This window comes from Python bivittatus, unplaced genomic scaffold (genome assembly GCF_059951505.1).
Source record: "Python bivittatus isolate LINGU-HERP-01145 unplaced genomic scaffold, Pbiv_v1 ctg000600_np1212, whole genome shotgun sequence".
Taxonomy (NCBI): domain Eukaryota; kingdom Metazoa; phylum Chordata; class Lepidosauria; order Squamata; family Pythonidae; genus Python; species Python bivittatus.
In genome coordinates, this window is record NW_028277082.1 from 349,753 (window position 1) to 373,482 (window position 23,730).

A 23,730-nucleotide genomic window follows, 5' to 3' on the forward strand; every position below is an offset into this window, starting at 1 on the left:
CCCGCCCGCCCGCCCGCATCCCTCCGAAACAGGGAAAGCGGAGCGGAAGGACTTCCCGGGTCTTCGACGCGATGCTTCGCGTGCAGCCTGCAACGACCGCGCTGGCCCTTCCGACGGCCATCCCGCGTCCCGCCTGTTGTCCGCGAGCCCACCCGCGCCCCTGTCGCATGCAGCGCGATCTCCCGCCTTGCACGAATGCCCTGCGTCGGTCCTCCTTGCCTTTCTCCCCGCTAAAGGGCATCTGTGCCTCGCAGCCCCTCCAGATTAGACAGTGATCCAGGCACGAGGCCGAAGGCTGACCGGCCGGCCCTGAGACATTTGTTCAGCCACGCGGACTGACAAGCTGGTGGCCCTCCTGCCTTGGCTGGGTCGAGGACGGAGGCGCCTGTGGGTTTCCATGAGGGGCTGCAGCCCCTGCCCTGCGGGACCCCTGTGCCTGGAGGCCCCACGTGCAGGGGCTGAATGCCTGGCGCTGGCGGAGAAGCACTGGCAGGAGGAGCGCCTTGGCTCGAGTTTGGGAGCCTGCAACGTTGGGACTGGAGGATGGTCTTGCCAGGCACGGGCCACACAGTCCCGCAGGGGTGGGTGGGTGTGGGGGGTGCCCCGGGACTGCCGTGGCTGGGAAACAGCGGCGTTCTGCTCCTGGGCCGGGGGGCTGCCCAGGAGAGAGGGAGGCTGGCTGCAGCCGAGCCCTTAAGGGAACCCAGCTGAAGCATCCTTGCCTGGGGAGAGGCTGCCTTTCCTCCCGAGCCTCTCATCTTTCTTGACGGGGGGGGGGGGGATCCTGGGAGTTGCAGTCCAGCCCATTCAAGGTGGGGCCGGCTGGGAAAGCGGACTGGGAGGTGCTCGGCAGTAAGTTGGGTCTCCCAGTTTTTGCTAAAACTTCCTCCGCCCTGGATGTCAACTCCCATTGGCAGTGTCAGCTGGGAATGATGGGAGGAGGACTGGAGGTTTCCATCGCCGGGATCGGCGGTCCTGCTCCCGCCCCCCGTGCCCGGGAGCCGGCTGTCCTGCCGCCCCCCGTCCCCCCCCGCGCTTGGCGCCCGGTCCCCGCGTCGCCCCCTCGCCCTCCTCCGATATCCCCCTGGAAACGGGCGCGCGGAGCCCCGCACAGGCCCCGAGGAGAGCCGGGTCGGACCTCTCCTGGCCGCCCCCGCCGCGACGCGCGGCGCCAGCCTTGTCCGCGACACGGACTTGCCGCCCGGGCTCGGGCGCGCGCGGCCCACCGCCGGGGCCAGCCCGAGCGGGCGCGGGCTTCTGCGCCTCGTTTCCGCGGGCCTCCGGGGGGCGCTCCGCCGCGCTGCGGTCCCGCGGTCCGACTGGGGTCTGGCGCGATGCCTGCTGGGGCCTGTAGTCCTTCCGCAGGAGGCGCTTCGGTCGCTCCGCCTGGCGGGCGAGGCATGCTGGGAGTTGCAGTCCCGATCTGGGACGGCGCTGGGGAAGCGGGAGAGAGGAGGGGTCGGGCCGGCTCGGGCTGGGGCTGGGGCTGGGGTCGCGCGGCTCCCGCGGCGGGGAAGCGGCGGCGGCGGCCGGAGCGAGCGATGCAGAAATACGAGAAGCTGGAGAAGATCGGAGAGGGTGGGCGTCACGCGGCGGGGGGCGGGGGGCGGGATTCCGAGCCCGGCCGGGCTCAGAGCCCCGCCCGGCGCCCGCACCGCGGCAGAGCGGATGCCGCGGGGGCGGCGATGAGGCCGCGGGCACCCTCCGGGCGGGGCTCTGAGCGACAGCCCCTTTTGCCCCCCTTCTCCAGGCACCTACGGGACCGTTTTCAAGGCCAAGAACCGGGAGACCCACGAAATCGTGGCGCTGAAGAGGGTGCGCCTGGACGACGACGACGAGGTGAGCCCGACGGGGCTGCTTTTGCCTCCCAGCCTGGGGAGGGGGCGAGCTCAGGGGCGCCCGCGGAGGTGGTGCGCGCACCTGCTGGCAGTCGCCGCCGCCGCCCCGGTAAGGATGCGTGCCCACGCGCGCTCGGAAGGCCACCGGGCAGTCGGTTTCCACGGCCTGTTCCCCCACCCCCCGCATCTTGCCCGTGGCTGCCCCCTCAACCTCCTTCCAGCTCCGGGTGCAGCCCTGAGGGTTTCCCCAGAGCATGTGTGGACTGCTCTGCTTCACTCCCCTCCCTGTCTTCTAGGGCGTCCCCAGCTCTGCCCTGCGGGAGATCTGCCTTCTCAAAGAACTCAAACACAAGAACATAGTTCGGTGAGCCACTGGGGAGGGGACGTGCTGGGATCCCCCTTTTGGGGGGCCAGGGTTCAGCCTAGAAGGGAGGGGACCCCTGGCCCATCCAAGAGGAACCTGATCAACCAGGCTGGCAGCTCCGGTCAGGTGGCGGGAAGACCCCTTTCGGGACCATTTCCGCCTTGCCCGGCAGCCTCTGGGGCCTGGGCTGAGCCAGCCCTGAGTCCTGTGCTATGGCAGCCTGATCCTTCTGTCACTGCCCTTTCCCGAAAACAGGTAACTTGGGGGGCTCCCCACCTGGAGCTTTTGCCCACCAGGAGAAGATGGGGCCAAAGGGGAGGGCTCCCAGTTCCTATCTTCTGCTCTGCAGCGTGGCTCCATCTGGGGCCTACTCCCACCCTCAAAATTGCCCGCTGGGGCAGGGACAAGCAGCCGGGAGAGCTTGGTTTCAGAGGTGGTGAGCAGTCCCGACCCGCTTGGCAGTGGCAGGACGCTCAGGAGCGTTCCACTAGTGCAGGCTTGGCTTCTCTGGGGCGAGGACCTTGGCAGCGTGGCTGTTCACAGCTGTTCTCTCCTAAGAGGGTATCTGCTGGCCGGTGTTTCAGCACAGCCCTCCTGTAATCCTGCACGCTTGTTTCATGTGCCAAAGCTGCGCTGTGTGGGGGGGTTCTTTTCTCCCCACAGTTCTGGGGGAGTCTGGCCCTACAAAGGGCTGGAGGAGCTAATTAATTAGCCTTTTACTCCTCCTGGGCTTGCAGGAGCCTTTGGTGGGCAGGAGGCCACACCGCCTCAGTCAGAGAAGCAGGTGGAGCGCCCCATGGCCACGCAGGTCCCACCCTGGGAGAAATGCAGACTCCGGTCGTAGAATGTTTGGCCACCACATCCAGAGAGGGCGTCTTGGGTGCTGCTTCCAGCCTTTGGGCCCCTCCCGGCTGGGACTTGCAGGCTCCACCTGACCAGGTTCAGGCCCAGAGCTGCCAGGGAATTGGGCTGATCTGTCTGCCATCAGCCGGAAATTAAGCCTTCCTGAGGCGGAGGGGAGGTTCCGGCCTCTTGGAAATTGTACCCCTTCCCCCCACAGGGCGCGTGGAAGTTGTAGTTCCGAAGCGCCTCCTGCTCCTGTGTTAGGGGGTCACCTGTGCCGCTCTGCCTGTGTGCGGGAGATGGCCGGTCCTTCACCATGCTTTCGGTTGGGGTTGGTCAACGTTCCTTGGCTTCCGCTGAGCGGGATGCCAGAGCGAGCCCTTTCAAAGGGCAGGTGGGAAACCAAGCAGGGCGCCTTCTGGTGGAGGCCTCCTTGGTCCAGCTGCAAACCCTCCTGAGTGCCTGAGTCCCATCGCCTCGTAGGGGGCAGCGTGATCAGCAGGGCTGGGAGCGAGGAGGCGGAGGTGATGCTCTGAGACGCATGGCCGGACCTCCTCTCCTCCTCCAGGTTGCATGACGTCCTTCACAGCGACAAGAAGCTCACACTGGTCTTCGAGTTCTGCGACCAGGTAAGGAGATGAAGGGCACTGCCCTAGATTTCCATAGGGCAAAGAGCAAGTGTCCCAAATCCGAATCTTCTCTGGAAGCTCTGTTCCACCCCACCTCTCTTCCCAGTGAAGAGCGTTGCTGGGAGCAAATCTTCACCTATTGGCTCCGGTGGCCTTGACCCTTGCGGGCTTCTCTAATGGCCATATGGTGCCCTCCCAGTTGGTGCCTCTACTGCATTGCATGGCAGCAAGAACCACAGATCCCCCATGCAAGGAACCACAGGTCCGTCCGTCCGTCCTTCCCCTCCCCTCCCCTCCCTCTACCTCACCATCAGCTGTTTGCCACCCCCTTGCATGAGCTGTTCCTTTGGCATCAAATGCCAAAGGCACTGCCTGCTGAGAGGGAAGGCAGTGGGCTGCCTTGTCATGGGGGGGGATTGGTGGCCATTCATTGTCACATTAAACTTTAGTTTTGTTGTGAACTGAATAAGCCACAGTTGGTGAGTTCACTCCTTCTGTGGAGACACCGTTGCCAAGTAGGACAGGGCGGGATGCACACTTGTGAAGAGCTCCAAATTCTGCCCTGTTGGACTTCTGCCTTCTCTCACCCTTTTCCTTCCTTTGTGAGAACCGTGTTTGTGCTCTTTGAAAGGGAAGGGGGGAAGTGGCAAAATTTCCCCCCTTAAAAGTTGGGGGATTGTTGCACCGCAGGGCAGCCTGCTCAGGGCAGCTCCAGCCCCACCGCCGACTCCTGCCCTCTTTGACCTCTTTCTCCCTTGCAGGACCTGAAGAAGTATTTTGACAGCTGCAATGGCGATCTGGACCCTGAAATTGTGAAGGTGAGCCGGGCGTCCCTGTCCAGGGCAGAGAGCCATTGCTCTGAGAAACAGCTGATGCTCCTGGACTGCTGCAGAGCAACGGGCAAGTGCCAGGCTCAGGCACTGGCACAGGTCCCTCCTCTCTCCATAGTCCTTTATGTACCAGCTGCTGAAGGGCCTGGGGTTCTGCCACAGCCGGAACGTCCTGCACCGAGACCTGAAGCCTCAGAACCTGCTGATCAACCGAGTGAGTGTAAGGCGGGAGCTCCTTTGCTAAACACCCCCCTGGCAGCTCCTGCTGAGGAAGAACTCCTGACTCCAGGTGGCTGAGCAAGGGGTGCCGCCATTTTCTCCTGGCTCCCGAAGAAGCTTGGAGGTGGGCTTGGCCCCCCCAGGCAGCTTGCAATTCATGCACAGTGGTCTGGGGGGCATCACGTCTCAGCTTTAGCATTTGGGGCAAATGCCACCAAGGGGAGCTCAGCATCCTGGTGCCGGGAAGGGCCTCTCTGGAGGGAGGCTGGAGGTCCTGTCATGCCCATCCTCCTGGGGTTCACAGTTTCTCCCCTCTGCTGCCCCCCGGCCCAGTATAAGGAGACAGACACTGTTCCTGGCGAGAATCAGGGAAGGGGGAAAGGTCAGAAAAGCACCCATGTTGATCAGATTGCTTCGGGGCCTCACATGCAGACGTTTCTCCCTGCTTACCCAAATGCCACTGAAAGGTTTCCAGCTGTTTTGTCTGGGGTGTGTTTGTGAAATTGGGGCCACCTTTCATTCCTCCCTCCCTGAGGGTGAACAAGGAACATGGTTCTGGGCTGCCTGTCCTCCCTATCTGAAGCCTTGGGCCGGGGGGGGGCTCTTCCTCTCCTGACTGCTTGTCTTGCTTCTGTGGCAGAACGGGGAGCTGAAGCTGGCGGACTTTGGGCTGGCACGGGCCTTTGGCATCCCAGTGCGCTGCTATTCGGCTGAGGTGAGTAGAGCCCGCCAGTGTGGCCCTTGGCAGAGAAGGCATGGTGGACCTGGGGGACAGTGCTGCAGTCCCAGGAGGGCGAGGGTCCTTTCCTTCCTGACAGCATGTTGGGATCCCTTGCTCTTCCCACGCCCTAAGTGGCACAGACCACACGTGTATGCACGCAGGCCAGGAGAGGAGGGCACGCCTGGCTGCTTCTTCCTGTCTCCACGGAGGTCAGGGAATGGTTTGTTCCGGGGCGAGGGCTGTGCCCAGCCGGGGGGGGCAGTGGGGGGCAGTTCCATAGAATCTTCCACTCCCAGCCTTTCTGCAGCATTGGACTGGCTCTGTTCTCTGCACCAGACAGAGTTCTGCAGGGGACTCCACTCCAGGAAGCTTGGGAGGAGATGGGGATTCTTGTGCAATTCCCCTCTGCTGCTCCCTGACCTTGACCCCCGGTGGATGGGGTCTCCCTACAGGTGGTGACCCTCTGGTATCGCCCCCCAGATGTCCTCTTTGGGGCCAAACTCTACTCCACCTCCATCGACATGTGGTCTGCTGGCTGCATTTTTGCAGGTGCGGCTGAGGTGTGGGGCTCTGGTTTCGGGAGGAGGGGGAAGGTCTGCCTGGGGGCTCCTGACCGCTTCCTCCCAATCTTCCTCCCCAGAGCTGGCAAATGCAGGGCGGCCCCTCTTTCCAGGCAACGACGTGGACGACCAACTGAAGCGGATCTTCCGATATCCTTGGTGCTGGGGGAGGGGAAGCGGCAAAACCAGATTTATCAGAATGGGTGTGTGTGTGTGTGTGTGTGTGTGTGTGTGTGAATGAGTGGGGGGGAGAGAGAGAGAGAGAGAGAGAGAGGGAGAGGGAGGGAGGATAGGTGAACACTCAGCCCAGTCCTTAACTCTTCCACGCTGCTGGGGACCCCAACAGAGGAGCAGTGGCCAGGCATGACCAAACTCCCCGATTACAAGGTCAGGAACCTCCCCCACCATGAGAGAGGCAGCTTGGGATGTGGGGCAGTGCTGCCGCCTCATTGCTGAGCATGGGCAGTCCTGGGGGGCGGGGGCAGCAGATGGCCTCTGGCAGGCGATCCCTCCCTCACCCAGCCTGGTCCTTCTCAGCCCTACCCCATGTATCCTGCCACTACTTCACTGGTCAACGTGGTGCCGAAGCTGAACGCAACAGGCCGCGACCTGCTGCAGGTGAGCCGCGCTTCTCTGTGTCTTTCTGTGTCTGCCAGCGTCTCAGTCCGCCCTCCCCCCTCCTGGCCAGGGCAGGAGACCTCCCAGTTCCTGCTGGGCACATCTTCTCTCTCAGCGATTTCTAGCCCTAACCCTGCCCCCCCCTTTGGCTTTCCAGAACCTGCTGAAATGCAACCCAATGCACCGGATCTCCGCCGAAGATGCGCTTCAGCACCCCTATTTCACAGATTTCTGCCCTCCGTGACTGTCCACGTGTTGTGGCCGAGGAGGGGCAGCGGGCCATGTTGCTCCTCCCCTCCCTTCTCCCACCCCTTTCCAGAGCAATCCTTCTGGGACCAGCCAGGATGCTGCAGGGGGGCAGGGAGGAGGGTCAGAGCTGTGACAAGTCATTGATGTGAATAGTTGTGATTGCTATAAAGTGCTGCTTCCCTCCTCTGCCCTGTGCTCCTTTCCTCACTGGTAGCAACAGCTGCCTGGAAGGTGTGTGCCTGACCCATATTTTGCCCCCGACCCCCACCTGGCCATTGCCTTGCCTGAGCAGGAAGGGGGTTGAGGCGCCCCCCAGGGGACTGGGTGCAGGGATCCTCCCCAGTGCCTCTGGTCCCCAGGCCTCCCCATGCGCCCCCCCCAAAGGTCTCGACAAGCAGGGCAGAGGCGGCTGTGCTGTTCCCAAGGAGGTGCTTTAATGGCAGACGGGAGGAAGGAGCCGCACGCCGGGGCGGGGGCCGCGAGGCGGCCAGGGGAGCCACAAGAGTCTGGCGCTCGCCTCCTCCAGCGCTGGTGCGGCGGGTGCTCGGCCGCGCTCCTCCCTGAGCCGGGGGTCGACCCGCAACGATTCCCCCGGAGCGCGGAGGCCGCCGACGGGGAGCCCCTCGGCGACAGGGCTGGCGCCTCCCCGCACAGCCCCTCTTCCCCGCGGGGTGCGGCTGCCCCGGGACCGGCCAGGGGCCCCTCCTCGTCCTGGGGCGGCGGAGGCAGGCGGGCGGACGGGGCTCTTCAGCAGGCGAACTCCTCGAAGCTGCCTACAGCGGCGTGACGAGGTAGCCCGCTCGCGGGGCAGCCGACGACGCGGTCCGAGCGGCTGCGCAGCGGATTGCGGGCGCGCTGGGCCGGGGAGAAAAGGGGGCGTCCGTCAGGCGGGCGGCGGTGCTGCTGCTCTCCCCGGCTTCGGCCCGCCCCCCCTCCGCCCCTGCCGCGCCGGCCGGTGGGGACGGAGCCCTCCCAAGGCGGAAGGAGGGGGCCGCTACCTGGGCGGACGGGGCAGCATCCCGCCGGGGCTGCGGGGGAGGTCCACGTACTCCTGGCGCAGGTGCGAGGCGGAAGGGAGGCGGTGGCGGGGGTGGGGGCGGAGGGAGGGAGGAGGGGAGAGAGAGGGGTGGGACGGAGAGACGGCAGTGAGGCTCGGCTCGGGACAGGGGCCCCGCGCCGCGGGAGGAGAGGGCGGGGAGAAGGCGGCGGCGGCGTTTCGGGGGTCCCTGGCAACCACCCCAGGCCCCGGAAGACTCGCGGGGGTGCGGCTGCGCGCCCCGCAGTTTCGAGTTTCTTCCCGGCCCCTCCAAACCGCCCCCTGCCCCTGCCCAGACACCGGGGCCCCAGTTGAGTCTTAAGCTCCCCGCTGCTTTTCTGAACGGTCTCCTCTAGGCGGGGGCTCCTTCCCCTGGACGCGGGCGGGGCGGGGCGGGGGCAGCGGCCCTGTGGGCAGAGCAGGAGGTCGAGCGCCTACCAGGTTGCCGCCGTTGCTTTGCTCGGCCTCCTTCCTGCTCTGGCAGTAACCGGAAAGCTTGTCTCGCAGCACCTGCCAGAAACAGAGGAGAAGCGCTGGCAGAGCAAGCAGAGCATCTGGGAGGGCACCTGGTGGCCCTGAAGGAGCCACGGGGTGTCTTTCAACCTGCTGCCAGAAGCCCATCCGGGATCTGCTGGGAGCGGGTCCTCACCCCTCTCCTCAGGGTGGGAGCCACTGGCACCAGGGCGGAATGTGGCCAGCACAAGACAGCGCCGTGGGCACCTCCCTTTTGCATCCGCTGCCAGGCCTGCCCTGCTGCTGTGAGGGAATTACCTTGTCCGGTGGCACCGCCAGCTGCGTTGGGGAGGAGGGAAGAGTGTCCAGGCGTAGGCTGTAGCGAGGCAGGGGTGCCTTGACCCCAGGCCCCTTCTGCCCCTGCCAAGGCCATCCAAGAAGGCCCCCTGCCTCCTGCATGCCACTTACCTCATACAGGTAATCAAAGATCTCCAGGATGGTGAGGAGGCTGGCTCCAATGAACAGGCCCATCTGGCCTCCAATGTCCCCTGGAAATCCAAAGTGGGACCATCAGAACTTCAGTCCCCTTTCCTGGCACCTGTCAGACTGCCTACCTACTGCTGGCGGGCAGCAGTAAGAGCTCTGGCCCTGGCCCCTCCAGTCTCAGGCACAGCACTCCTTTTTCCTTGCTCAGGGCAGCAACTCCCCACGGCCCAGCGAACGGCCCTGTTGGCTCTCTGCAGCTTTCCTTCACAGGCCAGCCCCCGGTGGATTGCACTACAACTTCCAGCGTGCCCAGCTAGCAGGACCAACGGCAGGGTTGACCTGGGGCAGGAAGGGCACCAGCTTGGGAACGGCTATTTTTCCAGCCTGCAGGACCAGGATGGGCGCAATGGATGCGGAGCCGAGAGCAGCAGCGACAGAAGAGCTTCTGTGTCCCACGTGGTCCAAGCCCCCACTTGGCTGTTTTCCCAACAGGGGCCTCTGGCACAAAATAATATCCTCATCCTGCCCCAAGGCGCTGGGTTTGGAGAGATCTAGTAAATCCTTTCCACGTGCCTGGCCGACAACGCTCTTCCCCTCCTCTCTGCGCCTCATGTTACAGAAAAGCTGGAGCCCAGGCCCCTATTTCCCAAGGCTGTGCTTCCCAATGGCTAACAGAGCTCTAGGGGAGCTATTTTGGGGGGAGTTTTGCTGGATGAAATTAGCCCCACCCCGGGACCCTTGGCAGTGGTTCTCTGGGATGCTGGCCGTGGGCCGAGTCTCACGTCTCTCCGCCACCTGCTTTGGCCACCCTTGGAAAGCTGGAGTCCCGTACTGTTGTACCCCACAGGCTTTTGCTGCTACTGCTGAATGAAGGTGGTCTCTGTCTCTACCTGTCCTTGATGGTGATGATGCCATTCTTAATTTAGCTACTCTGAGAAACTGACGGTGCAAGGAAGCAGGCTTCCCATTTCTGTACTCTGGCGGAGATGGGCCAGGGCCAGCAGGGTGCTGTGCCCGAAAGCCTTGGAGCCAAGCCTCCGGGCAGGGCTCTTCCGCCTGCAGGGCTATGTAGGAGCACCCACCCCTGGAGGAAAGTGCGGCGGAGGGGGAGGGGAGGGGAGGGGAGGGGAGGGGAGGGGAGCGGACTCCGTGGTGATCTACTACAAGCTGCGGCACTGTAGAGGAGTGGGGGCCTCAGGTCCCCCTTCCTGCGGACAGGGCTGAAACCTGTGGCTGGGGAGGAGAGTCTCCCAGGTCTCCCGCACACATCAGCATTAGAGTACTTCTAGCCTTGCTGGGGAAGTTTGGGGTTTAGGCCTTCAACGGAGCACTCTTTCAAAAGGTGTGTCTTACCTGCTACCCATTGTGCTCTTAGCCTTAAGGCTCACTGGAATGAACTTAAATTTCAAGAGCAGCGAAGTAAAGCTCAGCGGCCTCTCACCAGGCTTACAGGGGCTGTTCTTCCACAGCCGTTTTCAGGGGGAAAGGGAGTATTGTGGGCCTGAATTCCCCTCTTTCCAGGGACCACAAAGGAAGGGGAGGGGGGGTGTTAGCATCTCTAACTCTTGCGCACACGTGGGCTGGCTTGCAACGGGTCTGGCAGCTCTGCTCTGGGAACCAGCCCGGCTTCGCAGGTGCTATGATCCCAGCCGTCCTGTCATACTTTCATGGTTTGGTCACGCCTGTTCCATGAATGCTTTTGTTAGCCCGGCCTTCAGGTTCAGCCTCCATACCATGGGCCATCCGTGCCCCTGGCCAGGGGGCTCCTGCCCTCCAGGGCAGAGGGGTCAGTTGCTCTTCCGAGCTGGGCTGCAGGTGGAAGATGCCCCTGCCCTGCTGCAGAGACCCTGGAAGCCTGACAACGGCTGCACTTCCCTTGGGGGCCCCGCTGCCCCTCCCAGTTCCCTGCTCTCGGCCACTCACCCAGCAGCCCGGCCACCTCATAGGCCTTCTTCTGCTCAACAGTCTCATAATTCAGGGCTTCAAAGAAGATGTCCAGCACGAGCAGGTTCTCCCTGGCAACCAGAGGCAAAGGGTCATCCTGCTGCTTGGGGGGTGTGGGTGTGGGTGGGGTGCGGTGGGTGGGGAGTTGGCAGTGCTGGGATGCTTCACAGGCCCCCGGGCAGGCACAGGAGGCCACCTTCTGTAGTGGGCGTCTCCTTGGCAGACTGAACAGGGATGCCCCAGCCCGCTGCCGCGTGAGCAGATCAGTGTCAGGACAGCCCCAGGAATGACCTATGTGGGGCACGCTGTGCGGGGCTTCCTCACTCACATGATGTACTGCTCGCTGCGGTTGTACTTCTTGGCCAAGTACTTGGCTGAGGCTTTGCTGGGGATCTTGACCACGGAGAGCTCCTTGCTGTAGCGAACAGTCTCGCAGGGCGTCTGGCACGAGCAGAACTCGTTGTCCTTCTCCACCAGGAAATCTGCAGAAAGGGGGAGCAGGCGTAGTTGCCCACAAGCACCATCCCCTACAGGGCCTCCAGCCCTGGCAGGGTGGGGAAGGGTCCAAGCTCACCGAGGGCAGGATCCGCACATTCCTTGTACTGCTCTGGGGTGCAGATGTTGGCGTTGCCTGCCGAGCAAAAGAACAGGGACCGAGATCAGTGGGCCAAGAATGGCCTATGGTCCCTTTAGGGCATGAGAGGGGAAGGGGCTGGAGTGGTGCCCAGGCTCCGAAGGGCCAACACAGGCCCTGTGTTGCAGCAGCCAATGGCCACAGGGGGGTGCATGCCACAACCCTGCTCAAGGAGCCCTGGGGGCCTCTTGTGGCAAAGGGTAGGGCCCAAGACAGCCAGCTGCACCCACTGCCATGCCCCGACCTGGCATGTGCACCATTCGGCAGTTGCAGTTCTCGGCCAGGTAGCGCGTCTCGCAGTCAATGCGGCAGGCAGCCGTGCTGTAGTTGGTGAAGAACGCTGACTCGGTGGGGGTGGCCTGGCAGTCCCCCCAGGGGGCGGGGAGGTAGAAGAGCTGCGGCAGAAGCAGAGCAAGGGTCAGCCCACCCCAGGAGCCCCCGCAGCTTTCACGGACAAACCCCAGCAGGAACCCCTGGGATCCCCGACTCCAGAGCCTGACTGGGTCCTGCCGGGAGGTGGAAAGCTGCGGCGGGGGGAGGAAGGGGTCCCACGCATCCCTCCGTGGGCAGTGAGCGGATACCCTTTGCTCCTGGCAGGACACAAAGGTCTGGAAGCCAGGGGCCACACCAAAGCCCAGCTGGTCAATGGAAGGCGGCTCGTTTTGGCTGTGGATCTGCACCTTCACGCCGGCTTCATACGAGGTCTCATCTGCAAGGCACGGAGCAAGCCTTTCCTTGGTCAAGAGGGAGAAGCAGGCTTCCCTCCCTGGCTGCCCAGGAGGGGCTCCTGGCCTGCCCTGGCCCCTGCTTGGCATTTCTGACCCCGGCTGCTGATGTGTCTTCATCTTGACCAGGTCCAAAAGGTGTGGCCAGGGGGTTGCTTGTCCAGCCTGGTCTTGCCCATCCCCACCCAAGACCATCTCCTGCCCTGGTGGCTGCCTGGCTGAAGGCCCTCTGCACTGGCCACCCGATTGGCAGACCATCCCTTTCCCTGACGGAGCCCCTGCCCACTCCTGCCCCCTGCAGGGCTGGCTCCCCTAGCTGGACAGAGAGGAGGGCACTGGGGGCCGCCCTTCTGAGTCGGGCTGAGGGTGCAAATCCAACACCTGCAGAGACACGCTGGGCCCCAGATGTTGGCGCAGGAGCAGCGCCTGGAGTCTCTGGGGGAGAGGTGCGGCCTTCAGCTCCTCAGCAGCCAGGGCTTCTAGATTGGGGTCAAGCAGCCATTTCTTCCCCCTGCCCCTCCCGAGTCTTCTGCAGAGCAACAGGCAGACATGTCTGGAGCACTCACCTGTGTCCCCCCAGACAGGCAGGTACTCATCCTGTTGGATGTTCAGCATGAGCTCCAGGCCGTTGCCTGTCCCGCCCTTGACTGTGGTGAGGAGCTCGTAGCCAGAGGCCCCTGAGTTGAAGGTGTAGCACTTGCCCAGGCGGGTGAAGCTCTGCGGGGGCGAGAGAGACAGACCCACGGAGTGAAGCCACAGCACTGGACCAGGAGGCCCTGCGTCTGCATGCGCACGCATGTGCTCAGGCCTCTCTGCAGTGAAGGATGCCTGCCTGGGGAGAGCCAATGGACCTGGGGGTGCCCCCCCCCGTGCAGTCTTGTTTCTCTCTCTGAAGCTGCCCGACCCACCACGCCACCTCCGTTATGCCCCGTTGGACAGGTGGAGCAGCAGGAGAGAGATTGTGCCCACAGATGAGCTATTTTATGTATTTGCCTTCTTTAAACACCCCCGGCCCCCTCCCCACTGACCGTTCTTGGGCTGATGTTAGCCGTGGAAGCCCCCAAGGACAAGGGAGCAACTGCCGATAAAGGAAAAGGGGCTCCCCCCCAGGCCCCAGATGGAAAGATAAAGGCTTCAGAGAAAGCAGCGCACAAGAAAGGACCTCTAAGAGGGCAGGGTTCGGGCAGGGAGTCTGTGCAGTTGTTTATCCTTTTTTTATATAGTAATGTTATTAAAAATTACAGTTAAAAAGATAAAAACTAATACAAACTAAAAAAAGAAAAAGAAAAAATAGAAAGTGTAGAAAAGAAAAAAAATAGAAAAGAAAAAATAAGAATATAGTAAAGAAAGAGAAAGGAAATATATAAAGAAATGGCTTCCCACCCTCATCACAGGAAGTATAAACTATTTTAGTAACTTATCACTGTCTCTTAAAATACAACAAATGATCTCTTCTTCCTATATCCCATCTCTTTTCTATAAACAAATCCTTAAAGCCTCGTCATTCAGTCCTGATCAGCAAAAGTCCATTACAGGATAGCAGAGATAACAACTTATCTATTTTAACCTTGATCAAATAAACCAACTTTATATCCCTTCCTTTTACTTTTAGCAATCTTAATCTTTAGTCTCTTCAGATAATGTCCTAAAACTTTGTTTCTTTTCATTTTTTCTTTGTCCCTTCTTACAAAATTCTTCAAAGCTTCAACAAGACTCTTTTGTAAATCCAATATAGGAAAACTAGCTAGGTCACTCTCTTAGGTTTGTTACTTGTATATCCCTTTCAATTACTGCATTAAGATATCAACTGGTTTCTTTTGTATGTCCTATGTAGCCTGTCTTTTTCTATATCATTCTTGTAACCTATCATTTTTAAATCCACTTTCAGATCAGCCTCAATCCTGTCTGGTAAAACGTTTTTTACTACATTTTTCTTTCATAACATCTTTTAAACACTTTTAAACACAGTCTGTCTTATAGTGCCTCTATAAGCCATTACTAAAAATTAATTACTGACTCCATTGTTCAAAAATATCCTTCAATATGTCCAATGTTAAAATATTTTGTTTCATTCTGTATTAGTAAGTCAAATTTAAGTGTTCTTCTCCTTTAATTGTAATCTTTAGTTCCATCTGGTTCCCTCTAGTGTCCATCCTATCATTTTTTTAAAAAGAGAATTCAAAACAAAAGCATTTTCCCATGGGAATGATTCTTAAGATTAATTCCAAAATCTTATTTCAAATCCATCTGGACCCTTAGTCTGTTTGTATCTTTCCAAAATCAAAATTCTAGTCACCCTTTTGCTGTATATTCCAAAATAATTTTTTTTTTAAGTCCTTAAACTTCTATTTAAAACTTATTTTGCTAAGAACTGAAGGAGACTCAGTGGGTGCTGCAAAACTTGTCAATCCAAAGGTTCCTAATAGCTGAAGAGCAGTTAACAAGCAATTTCTGAAAGTGATTAGAAAAGGAAGTATGCAACCCCAGTGTCCTTTTGAAGGACCTGACCGCAGTTTCAGCAAGATGCCTATTCCCTCATCTCCCAGAGCTGTAAGCCTGCTGGAGACCACTGCCTTGCAGTCCCCTTGTGAGGAGCAACTGTCTGGAGTACCTGTGGGTGATCTCAAGTCCTCTCCTTGTCTGGAGAGGAATTGTGAAGAGCCAGTCTACTCACCGGCTCTTCATTCTGCCGTGGTCATTGGCTCTGTTTTTAGCGGAGCCGTGTTCAGTTAGCCATTTCTTCCCTGGACTTTGCACAATTATTCATCAAGCAGCTCTCTGGACTTTACAAGTGGTCAGGCACTCTTGCCTCATTGTTCTGCAGACATGGTTAGAGGTGCCAACAGGCCACAAGGGCTGGTCCTGCCTCAGAATTCTGATGGATTCTCTTCTTGACCTCTACTCAGGGCCTGCACTGGGCAGGTGGTGGTGCGTCTGGCTAGCAGACTCAGGGAAGGCACTGGGTGTTTTCTGACCTGTGAGCACGGTTAGCCCTACTGCAGCACCTGTGCTCTGTAAAGCTTGAGATCAAGCAGGCGGGTGAGTGGACTGAGGCGTCATGGGAGGGATAACCTCAAGGTTCATCCTGACCCCACGGTCCTGGGCCCAGGCAACCCCCCAAACCAAGGTAGAGACCCCAGCGGTGTGAGGACTGGGCCGTTGACCCAACAGAACAGTGGCAGCCGTCCTCCCCACTTCAGCATCTCTGCTGGCTGGCTCAGATTATGCCAACTTGGCATTAACCTCTTCCAGATATGACTGGTGCAGCTGACATAGCACATGGGTGTAATTGGAGTGCCCTTTGGGACCAGGGAAGGGAAGAACTTTAGCAGCAGCTGCTGCCACCGCCGCCAGCCACTGCTACCACCACCTCCTGGCACCCCTAAGGACCCCATTGTGCCCCCCCAAGCAGCCAGAGAAAAGCAGGTTGGAAGAGGATGGGGGCTGGGAAGGGGGCTGGGAACAGCGACCCTGTTTTGGGGGCTGGCACAGCTGCCCCCTTGTCCAGGAGCTAACCTGGACAAGGAGGAAGGGGAACAAAAAGCCTGGCTTCACTCGGAGACTCACACGGGCCCGTACCACCTGCACGCTTGGCACTGCCCCTCCAATAAATTAATAGGCACCAATGAAACATAAGCACAGAACCCATCCAATGCTTCCTTACGACTTGCGCCATTAAATCAGGTCTCCTCGTAATTGATTTCTGGGCACCAGGCTCTCTAGTCCCCTCACCCCACCCAAAGGATCAGGGTCTGAGCCCAGGGCCACGGGGGCTGGCCAGCCAGCCCCTCCCTTCACTGCTGCCAAGGAGAGGGAGGACCTCAGGGCTGGCCCAAGGCCAGACTTCTTCCCACGTTGAGGAACCCCCACTGATCTGCTAAGGGAACAGGAAGGGGCCCCGGGGCCTCTCCAACCATCGTGGCAGAGTTCAAGTCATAGCAGCGTGAGTGAAGGAGGACGCATGCCCAGGTACCGCAGCTCCGGAGGGGGGTGGCTTTGCAGCCGAGGGCAGGGCCCGGAGCAGAAGCATGGTGCGTTCACGGTACTGAAGCTCTTAGCGCCACAGGCCCGGTTCCCAAAGCGGCATTCCAGCAGGATGTCCTCCAAGTGGTGGCCGGTGCGCTCCACGAATCCGTGCATGTTAAAGCTGCTGCTGGGGAGGGATCTGGAAGCCTCTGTGTTGGGCCAGCCCAAGGCTCGGGTGTAAGCCGGGTAGTTGGACGGCTCCACACCGAGCAGCTCCCGGCCTAGCCAGCGCAGGTCATTGGAGGTCATTGCAGAGGGAGACGGCCGGGAAAACAAGTTGTTTGCCCTCTTCCTCGTCCAGCGCAGTGACGTGGCTGTACCCTGTGTAATACTGAACTCGTTCAGCCACCTGGTACAGGAGGATCCCCACCGGGGGCAGCCAGGATGGCTCCTGCCCAGGCCACACGGAGTGGTGTGAGCGGCCCTGCCATGAAGATGTGGCTGATGCCGTGGACGGTGCACCTGCCGACAAAAGCCACGCTGGGGGTCGCCTCGCCCTCCCGAGCCTCCTTCATTGCCTTTGACTTGGCTGGTCTGTTTCACGCTCGCCAGAATGTGCAGCTGCTCTCCGCTGCACCAGGAACCCAGAGGATTGCATGTCAGGAGCCTTGGAGGACCGGAGTCAAGTGGTGCCGTCCTGGGCAGATGGTGGGGCCTGGCAAGCGACCCAGGAGACCTGGCCCGCTGCCAGGTGGGAGCGACAAGTGAGGGAAGAGAAGCAGCAAGGACCGCCAAAGGAGCCACTGGCTGGGAAGCAGATCCTCTCTCAAGCTGGGCCCGTCGGGGTAGCCGCAAGTGCAGCACGGTGCTGGTTGGGCCCAAGGGAGCCGGGTCTGATGAAGACTGTTTTTCCACTGGCCTCCAAGGAAGTGAAAGATCTCCGCTCCCCTTTTCTGACAGAGCAGGTACCGCCTCTGCCCCACCAGGGCTGGCAGGGGGATTCTGCTGGGACAGGAGCCCCCTTTTCTCCAGACAGCGCATGAGAACACCATTCCTCTCATTGGGGCTCTTCATCCAGTGACCCCATCAGCAGCCAGGAGCCAGGCCTCCCACAGACCTTGAGAAGGAAGGGGTGGCCATAGCAGGACGTTTGGGGGACAGTTACAGAGACCGCGGCATGGGGCGCTCCCCACCACAGCCAGCAACTTAAGACTCCGCTGGCCCATCCCTCCCACCCTTGCCCCCTCTGCTGAAAGCAGCCCCTCCCCCAGAAGAGCCAGGCCAGTAAGGTCCATGCAGCCTCAGGGCAAACCCAGGACCACCATGCACCCCCCTGACTGCAGGGGGCAGCACCCCACGTGTGGAAAACCAGAGATGGACGGGTCGGCCGCCGGTGGAGGTCCCTCGTTCTCTCTGCCTCAAATGAACATCACCGGCTAGTCCAGCCCGTCTTTCAGGGATCAACATTCCACCGAGCTTCTGGCGCCAGGCACAATGACGGCGTGGACTGAACTGGGCAGCTCTGCTCCACATAAGGGAAACGTATGCTGTTCCTGGCCCAGGGCATGGAGGAGGGCACAGCACATCAGGGCCAGTGATGGGTCACTGCTGGGCACAAGGGAGCCGTTCGAAAGGGAGCGGGCCTTGTTTGCCAACAAAATGTGCTGGCACACTTGGAGCTCCTCCTGGGCCAGGGAGAGCTTTTCCCGAGTTCAGTTGAGGAAACTTTTGAATTCTAGCTTATTGACATGCCCTCCAGAGAGACTTTTCTTTTTCTTCCCCCAGAAAGAGTGATGGTGGCTGGCGTATAACGCTGGACCACAAGGAGGCGCCACCAGAGCTCTGCACGCTGCAGCGGGAGGGGAGGGCACTCTCGGGTACCTCAGAGCCCCTGGGCTGGCTCCTGCTCTGACTGCCAGGGCGCCATGTGGCCTTGGCCAGTCGCTCCTTCTGGCCGTCAGCTTTGCAGGTGTAAACAGGACTCATCTTGCCAGACCCGTGCGAAGAGAAAGAAAGCGGTCGGACCAAACACGCAAGTCCCAAGTGTCCCCGAAGTGACAGACACCATTGGGTGGGGGATAGGCAGCGCCTCTTCTGTAAATTATCATGAAATCAGAGAGCTACAAGTCATCTTGTCCAACGGTCTGTTCAGTGTGCTGCACTGAAGAATATGTCATGAAGATAAGATACTATTTTATGTTCTTTATTATGTGTGCGGAGCATCTCTGAAGAGGACCTTCCAGACTCAGTTCAAAGACCTTCGTGGGCAGCCTGCCCAGCCAAGGGATGCACTGGAGTCGGAGGGCACAAGCAGCCACTGGCTGAGAATCTCACAGCCCTCCAACCACAAAGACGTCCCCAAATGTTCTGCATGCAAAGGCGGCGTCTTTGTTCCCTTCGATTCTGCTCTTGAGTAGCAGGATCCAAATGCAAGAGAGTTGATGGCAGAAGCCCAGATTCCACCCAGGAAGGAAAGACCTCGCCTGGCATCCATTGGGATCCCCGGTGACCTGTCCATCTTCAAAGGGGAGGAATTTGCAGGAAAGATAAAGTCGCTCTACCTTATGGGGGCGACAGCAGGTGGAGAGTCAGTGCAAAGTGCAAAGAAGCGCAGGTGAGGCATTTGGGATTCGTTGGGGGGACAGAGAGCAGGGCTATGAATATTTAGCCCCAGGGACAGGATCGGCAGCGTGAAGCTTACACAAACACACAGCTGGAACATGGCCCGGGGAGATGGAGGAGGAGCAGAAAAGCAGTACCAACGCAGGAGGAGCACCCTACTGGAAATCAATCAGTCGAAGCCTGCCGGCAGTTCTGGAAAAGAAGCCGCAGCTGCGGAGGAGATGCTCCCGTGCAGAGCAAGGAGAGGTTGGCATCCCGCTCTGCCCAGCACCTCTGGGGACAAACACTGCCTGCCTGCCTGCCTGCCTGCGAAGCAAGGGTGACCCCCCCAGCCGCAGTCACATCCCGGGGGGGCGCTTTGCCCGTGGGGAGCCCACGATGGCTCTTCCCAGCTTGGGGGAGGGGGAAGATGCTGCCATAGCAACCAGCTAAGCTGCCTTGAAGATGGGAAGTTCACCATGGTAACAGGCCACCCCAAGAAGGGTGATGGACTGGATGCCAAAGAGGGGGGTGGCTCGGGGCAACCCGAGGAGGAGCGGAGTGGGCCAGGAAGAACCTGCAGGTGCAGGGAAAGAAGGCGCCAGCTCTCTGCTGGCGGGCAGCTTGAACGGGAGTTCAAATTGGGACCGGGACGGGGTTCCCTGTCACACCAAGGAGCACTGAGCAGCTGTGCGGGTAGAGGAAGGACAGTTCCCCACAGCCCTGGCTGGCAATTTCTGGAGGGCATCCAATTCTCGATTCTCGTCCTGGCTGAAGCAGGTTCCTGGTGGGGCATGAGGCTCCCTGTTCCTTGCTCCCCCGGTACCGAGAGGCAGACTGTCTCTGAGCCCCGGGGCTTGTGCGCAGCGCACTCTTCCTCCAGCCAGATCCCCCTTCCTTTTATTCCTTGAGCTGACCGGCTTGGTCGTGTAGAGGAGAAGCGTGGCAGGCCTGGGGGGGGGAGGGGTGACGCTTCAGGAGAGGAGGGGTCCTAAGAGCCAAGAGGCAGATGTCCTGCGCACAGCCAGGCCCCACGTTTAGAGAACTGATCCCCTTCCTCCGTGGGCTTTCCCTGAATTGACAGTTGCCTCAACCCTCGGGGCCAGAGGGCTCTTCGGCACACCCTGCCCTACAAGTGCCCCCGCAGCTTCCAAACAGGGACTCTCCTTCGGCTCACAGCACCGTCATTGCACATGCCTGCACTGCAGGGCCGTCCGTCCGTCCCCTTTCCCATTTGAACACGGGAGGAGGGCAAAATGAAAAACCCCTTTGTGGAGCCAGGTCCGGTGGGGTGCAGTGCGGCCTCACCATTTCCTCCCCAGCAAAAGGCACCACCCCCCTCGGGAGAAGCCTCCTAGGCGGGGCCTCTCGAATGCAGGTGGTCTAACTCAGGAAATGTAAAACCACAGACAGAGAGAGCCTTTTCTCACCCAACCCAGCAAACCGGTGGCAGCAGCAGGCAGTTAAAGGAAGAGCAGCTTCAGCCGTGTGTGAGGACAAGAAAGTGGCTAAGCAGGGGGGCGGGGGTAGGGCGGGGGGCTTCCGAAGGCCATTAGGCCAGAGGTGGCTCGCACTGAGCTCGGGCCCTCTGGGGTTGGACGCCTTGTGCCGGGGCGCCCCAGGGGAAGAGCAGGCTGGGCTAAGGAGCTCGGTCCGTGGTCCTCCGCAGTGCAAAGCCAGGGAGTCAGGGGAGCGTGTGCTTGCGTGACTTGTTTCTCCCTCAGCTCAGGAACAGAAGTGTTTGCCTTGAGTGCTGGGCACGGAAGTGCATTCTACTTAGGGATGGGCAGCGGTGATGGGGCCGGTGGGGGGCTGCTGCCACTGACTCTACCCTCCTTATTGGTACACCTCCTCTTTGCTGGGAAAACCAGGGTTCCAGTGCTTCAATAGCCTCCATTTCAGAGAGGGTTGGCTCCTGCCTCAGGGGCACCTTCTAGCCCAGGTAGGCCTCCTCCCGTCCTTCCTGCTTTCCACAGCCGTGGAGATGCACACATCTGGCCAGGCAGGACCAGAGGGTGGGCGCCTGGCACCCGGGAATAGTCTGGCCCTCAGAAGAAGGTGCCAAGGTTCTGGACAGGGAGCAGCTGGTGAGGAGAATCAGAGGATGACCGCCACCTGCCTTCAGGCCCACTGGTTTCTCTCTCTCCCTCCCCCAGTTCTCCTCCCATATTTTGGCCCTTGGTGGCCAAGAGCCTCAAGCTGGGCCAGAATTCTACCCCCTGCATTTCTGCAGATCTGTGTGGGACAAGCCCTCACCTGAGCAGTCCAGCATGTGTTTGCCCTATTTTCGGGGGGGGGGGATTTTCTGTCCGCAGAATCAGATGGAAGAGGCAGGGCTCCATCGCTTTGAGGGTTGAAGCTCTCTAGGCATTGGGCTGCTCTGCCTACGCCCCACCAATCACCTCTGGGACCACAGCCTTGCCACCAGCTGGTCACCCTTCCTCCCGGGCACATGCTGGGCCGTGACCCCTGCCAGCCAACTGGCACTCACCACAGTGAAGTTGTGGGCACTGCAGTTGACCCCCCGAAAGGTACACTGCCAGAGCATCTCCACCAGGTCATGGCCTGTCCGATTGTAGAAGTCCGCCATGTCGAAGGGCCGTGCCTTGAAGCCCCTGAAGTTTGCCTTCTCCCGCAGGGCAGCCAGCGTCTCTGCATCTGCCAGGTGGGCGTTGCTGATCTCGTAGCGGGCATTGAGCAGGGCCAGCAGGTCTCCCACGTGGTAAAGGTCATTGCGGGTGATCTTGGAGAAGCGGAACTCGTTCAGGTTGCAAATAGTGACAGCCGGAAAGGTGAGGTTTGGGACGGTCACCTCATCCAGCTTGGTGACGTGGGGGTAGGTGAAGAAGTAGGTGATGCGCTCCACGCATACCAGCACCAGCAGCCCCAGGGAGCCCAGGAAGAAGAGGGCCCAGACCATGCGCCGGAGGGACAGCGTGCCATAAGCGAAGATGTGGCTCACGCCGTGCAGGGAAGACGACCCAGCAAACGCCTGAAGGCTGGACAGGCGTTCCCCTTCCATGCCGGCCTCCTTGGGGGACAGGTCCGCAGCCCTTTGCTCACCAGTCCCCCGGTCCTCGATCCACCCGGTCCTTGTCCGCCTTCCGACTCTGCCTGTGGGGGCCCTTCTGCCCGCCGCCCATGCCTCGCGGCAGCCGGGTCGCTCTGCCGCCAATCACCCCCGCAATGCAAGGTGGCCCCGAGGCACGCGCAGGCCCCGGGGGAAGGGCGCGCAACTCTGTCCTGACGGCCCCACGGCCAGAAGGCGGCTGCGGCGGGCGGGGGCGCGGGTGGCACCAGAGCTGCGCAACGCCCCAGCCGTGCTGAGCTGCGGGAAACCGAGGAGGAGCTGCAGGGGCGGCGGCGGCGGCGGCGGCGGGCTCGCGCCTCCGTTCGCTGGCGGCCACCTCATTAGCAGTCCGCGACTCGTCCGGGGCCGAGCCTGCCGGGGAAGCTGCGCGCCCACGCCCGCCTGCTCCCGTCGCTCCGCGGCTGTCTCGTGCGGCCAGGCAGCGCGGGGCGGGGACCGCCGCTGACTTCCCGTGCTCACCCCCCCGCCATGCAGCACTCTAGCTCGGAGCAAGCCCCGACCGCCTCCAGCGGCGAGAACGGAGTCGCGCCGGGCCGCGAGGCCGCGAAGCCGAGGCAGAAGGCGCCGGGAGGGCCGGCCTGAACACGGCAGGCAGTTCGGCGTCTAAGAAGGTGAAGGAAGCCCACACACCGCCCGTCACTCGCAGGGCGGAGGCTGTCTGCGCTGCCGGTCGACGCCCCCGGACCACACCAACTGTGGCTCGGAAGGGCCAGCCGCGGTGGGGGGCGGCGTTCTGGCGCTGGCCAGAGGGCCCAGCGCAGTAGAAGCGAGGCGGGTGGAGGTAGCTCCCTCGGGGGGCCACCTGGCTTTAGGGGCCAGAGGCAGACAGGTGGGAGCCCAAGGTCCGAAGTGGACTTGCCTTCGCTGCGTGACTGCCGCGGGAGGGGCGCCTTGGCATCGTTGCGCTTCATCGGCAGACGCAGGTGACGTTGCTCCCCCGCCGAACGGCCAGGGAAGAGAGCGGCAGCTCTGCGCGCCCCGCCGAAGATTTGGCCCAGGTACCCCCCGCCCCCCCCCCGCGGGGCTCCAGCTGCCCCTAACGCGCACTCTGGCCCGCCCTCAACCCTGTCCTCGGTGCTCCGGGGTGAGGGGGCTTGTTTATTAATCAAATTCACACACCTGCAAACGACTCTGGGCAACAAACAAGTTAAAAGCATCCGGTGGATAAGAACCACCACCCAGGAAAGGGCACGGACGACCTGGGGACTAAATTACCCAATATGCTGCCAACATTTCCCAAGACCGCAAGGCAGGACCCCGTCCCCTTGCCTTTTCCGGCTTCCCAGCACAGGCTGCAGCCCGAGCTGCCAGTGGTCTCTCCGAAGCGGCAGAGGCAGCGGGGGACCACCAAGTGGCGTTGGGGGCTGGCCGAAGGTTGCATGGGGGGGGCGGCGGCTGAAGCACTGGTGAAAGGGCCACCGGAGCGCCTGGGCTCACGAAACTCACCAACCCCGAACGCGACTCTCTTCCCTGTGGCTTGGTCTGCAGCCTGGCCACATCATTTAGAAACAATGCCAAGGTGCTCCACCTTATGCACAGCTTATGACATAAATTGCACCTTAATGCTTTGTGTGAATGCCAATTTTTGGTGGAATTGCCCTGGAAACATGCCCAAGAGTCAGTGCCAGAATGGCCCACTGGTTACACACCCATGTCCTTTCTGGCCACTGTCCCTCTTCCTCCAAGTCTGACTGCCCTGTGCCCAATGTGGGGGTGAGGGTAGGGGGTGGCTCTTAGTCGAAGGGATGATGCCCAAGGCCAGAGGGCCGACTACAGACATGCAGGCGCCACGCAGGAGAACTAAGGGGAGAAAGTGCGATTTCTTCGATTCCCACGTCTTCAAGCCATTTCCAATTCTCTGGTGCCTTGCTGGCAGACACCCAACCTGTGCTGGGGGACACAGCGACAGCAGCCTGTCCCAAA

At 60.7% G+C, this 23,730-nt stretch overlaps 2 protein-coding genes across 4 annotated transcripts; one reads left to right on the forward strand and one right to left on the reverse strand.

Moving 5' to 3' along the window:
* Positions 1 to 1,418: 1,418 nt before the first annotated feature.
* Positions 1,419 to 7,057, forward strand: CDK5 (cyclin dependent kinase 5). 2 transcript variants are annotated; one of them, XM_088147723.1, is made up of 12 exons: positions 1,419 to 1,578; positions 1,751 to 1,839; positions 2,135 to 2,202; positions 3,614 to 3,674; positions 4,436 to 4,492; positions 4,623 to 4,718; positions 5,364 to 5,438; positions 5,897 to 5,993; positions 6,085 to 6,154; positions 6,331 to 6,391; positions 6,542 to 6,622; positions 6,780 to 7,057. In XM_088147723.1, the coding sequence occupies exons 1-12, from the start codon at positions 1,542 to 1,544 to the stop codon at positions 6,864 to 6,866; spliced, it is 879 nt and encodes a 292-aa protein (XP_088003849.1). In that variant the 5' UTR covers positions 1,419 to 1,541; the 3' UTR covers positions 6,867 to 7,057. The 2 variants fall into 2 exon arrangements, with proteins under 2 accessions (XP_088003849.1, XP_088003850.1); XM_088147724.1 differs by lacking the exon at positions 6,542 to 6,622.
* A 232-nt stretch (positions 7,058 to 7,289) lies between these two features.
* Positions 7,290 to 22,648, reverse strand: ASIC3 (acid sensing ion channel subunit 3). Of its 2 annotated transcripts, XM_088147722.1 has the most exons (11): positions 21,208 to 22,648; positions 12,716 to 12,866; positions 12,006 to 12,133; positions 11,669 to 11,819; positions 11,365 to 11,421; positions 11,119 to 11,272; positions 10,770 to 10,861; positions 8,829 to 8,908; positions 8,346 to 8,417; positions 7,870 to 7,922; positions 7,290 to 7,726 (listed from the first exon to the last, which is right to left on the reverse strand). In XM_088147722.1, exons 1-11 carry the CDS (start codon positions 21,736 to 21,738, stop codon positions 7,645 to 7,647), a joined length of 1,551 nt encoding a protein of 516 aa, XP_088003848.1. In that variant the 5' UTR covers positions 21,739 to 22,648; the 3' UTR covers positions 7,290 to 7,644. The 2 variants fall into 2 exon arrangements, with proteins under 2 accessions (XP_088003848.1, XP_088003847.1); XM_088147721.1 differs by lacking the exons at positions 7,290 to 7,726; positions 7,870 to 7,922 and having other exon boundaries at positions 8,284 to 8,908.
* Between the last annotated feature and the right edge of the window lie 1,082 nt (positions 22,649 to 23,730).